The sequence below is a fragment of the Priapulus caudatus genome, unplaced genomic scaffold, assembly GCF_000485595.1.
Source record: "Priapulus caudatus unplaced genomic scaffold, Priapulus_caudatus-5.0.1 Scaffold438, whole genome shotgun sequence".
Classification (NCBI taxonomy): Eukaryota; Metazoa; Priapulida; class Priapulimorpha; order Priapulimorphida; family Priapulidae; genus Priapulus; species Priapulus caudatus.
In genome coordinates this window covers 199,812-202,340 of record NW_014577499.1, presented here as the reverse complement: position 1 = coordinate 202,340, position 2,529 = coordinate 199,812, and the positions used below count along the sequence as shown (strand labels likewise).

The 2,529-nt window shown below is 45.2% G+C and overlaps 1 protein-coding gene across 1 annotated transcript in view; it reads right to left on the bottom strand.

The window, feature by feature from the left end:
- Nucleotides 1–2,529, bottom strand: part of LOC106810399 (kazrin-like) — a gene marked incomplete in the record, with an annotated part of 57,966 nt that overhangs the window by 4,631 nt on the left and 50,806 nt on the right. Inside the window, 2 exon segments of the mRNA XM_014813745.1 lie at nt 1,773–2,007; nt 2,228–2,340. Coding sequence (XP_014669231.1) covers nt 1,773–2,007; nt 2,228–2,340 — 348 coding nt within the window.

Here is a 2,529-nt window from a genome sequence, read left to right as displayed (position 1 = left end):
TGTGTGTGTGTGTGTGTGTGTGTGTGTGTGTGTGTGTGTGTGTGTGTGTGTGTGTGTGTGTGTGTGTGTGTGGTGGGTGGGTGGTGGTGTGTGTGTGTGTGTGTGTCGCGCGCGCGCGCGTCGTGTGTGTGTGTGTGTGTGTGTGTGTGTGTGTGTGTGTGTGTGTGTGTGTGTGTGTGTGTGTGTGTGTGTGTGTGTATCGTATGACGATTTCGTGCTCAAACTGTCCACACATGACGAGCGCGCTCGAACGCACGCGCTCGTCAGGCATTCACCGATGCCAACACACAGTCATACAGTCATACAGGCAAGCATATAAGCTCACACATATTAAATATACACGCGCAAGAGAGTACGTCCACACAATTGCGATATAAATGTAGTCTAGAAACTTGTTCTTGTCATATTATATTGATGAGGTGAGTCGTATTTCTATCCCCCCCAAGTATTAGCTCCGCGAGTATATAGAAACAAATTAGTATTTGTCATTATATATTATTGAGTAGTTTTCACAGAATATCGCATATGTTTTCTTCTGTTTGGAATTTATACGCAACACTTAAACGTAGCTATTAACTACTGTAGATGAAATAATAAATTGCAAGACCAGTGTTTTAACTATTTTTATGTTACCCATGACACACGACGGTTACCACGGAATATTCCACGGAAATTTCGTTAGTTCCTTGCTGGGACCTGCGAGCTAGGCATAAAGTCAATTAAAGGTCGTAAATAAATCATTGTGAGGCAGCACACCGGCATGCAGGGTCGGTATCAACGTGGTGCCACGTTTCACAAAGCTAGCGTTGTCTTCGTGCTACCATGCACTTACAGAGCAAATATCTGCATCGTTGGTGCGCGCGCATGAAGAGCTGCCTGCTCACAGCTATTGCAGGAGTTTATATGGTGGAGGTCAGGCAATCTGTCTCCCACGCCGTCTCGCGATTTCATGATAGCTGTTGCGTTTCCAAATTACAAGTTTGTGCGCACTCTCGCTTCTAAATTATTGAGTTTGCGCGCACTCTTCATTTTATGATAGTCTACCTGAAGCTGGAATGGGGTGTTTTCTTGTGCCCACATATGTTGTCCTGTATACATGCCACAGGTTTTTCCGCGACGTAGTGTAAACAGCACAGTGAAAGAACTATTCTGCGAGTTTGTGTTGTAGACATACGTCTGGACGATGTTCATGAGCGATTTCGCCACGTATACGTGCGTTTCCCCGTGGCAGAGACGCGTACGTCTGTTGTTGCTTGCTAGATATGCGCCTCTCTGTAAACTCCCACCGTGCTGTGGTTTTACACGTGAATCGCGTTCACTCTCCGCCATTTTGTGAATTCGCTCGGCAAATATGGCAGCGACGTCGTGAACAGAGCTTTGTGAAACGGGCCCCACGTGTTCGTACAGTTATACCGGTTTTATTTAGCAGAACTATAGGCCCAGTATTAGCTTTAATTGAGTCGAAGTCTTTCCCTCTATGAAAACGTGAAATAATTACGCAGGCATTGCGACAACTAAAATTCACCGCAAATTGTGAGGGCGTACTGAATCTCCGTTTGGTTATATGATTAGCGGCATCATTAACTATTGTTAATTGGTCGACGAAGTGTTAAATTGAATGACAACGATTATGAATTAATTAAAGGGGCTCACGGGTGAGTTCTCACGCTGCGACACACATACACATACACATAATACACAGACACAGACACACACACACGCACGCACGCACGCACGCACACACGCACACACACACACACACACACACATACCTGCTTGTTGAACCTGAACATTCGCAGCAGGTCTACAGCACAGAAGATGCTCGCCTGATGAAACTTTCGCGAAATGTTGAAGTATTTTTCCAGCTCCTTCTTCTTGAGGGTGTTAAGCACGCGCCCGTCGACAAGATTCATCCGGAAGAGGTCGCTGTACTGTCCCAGACCGACACTGGGCAGCCACACATCCGTCACCCAGACATCATCCATACCAGATATCTTCTGGTACCTACTGAAATATGTGTTGACGTGACGTGAGCACAGCATGTGTAGTCGTACGCTACGTATAGAGCTTGGCTCAGAACGTGCGGGCACACGACGTAGTCTCAAGGCGAACGTTCTCTTTTACAATGCGCATTTATACAACTAGAGTGTTCTGGATCTTGGTTAGCAATTCATCTCGATGATCGTACGTAATGCGATACAACTGAATAGTCGTTATTGTGCAATACCAGTGTAGCGGATGTTTCGCATCCTCGATTGCCAGTATGAGCTTCTTTTTATGCATTCTATTCGATATTCCTAGAAGCGTTTCTAGTTCGATGTCCGTCAGCCCCGCCATCACCTGCAACCACAGAAAGACGATTAAAATAAAAATGTTAATCCAGCTATCTATTCAACCGTCGATGCATTCATCTATCTATGCATTCATACATTTATCCATCCATCAATCAATCAATTCATCCATTCATCCATACATTTATTCATTCATCCATCCATTCATCCATCCATCCATCCATCCATCCATCCATCC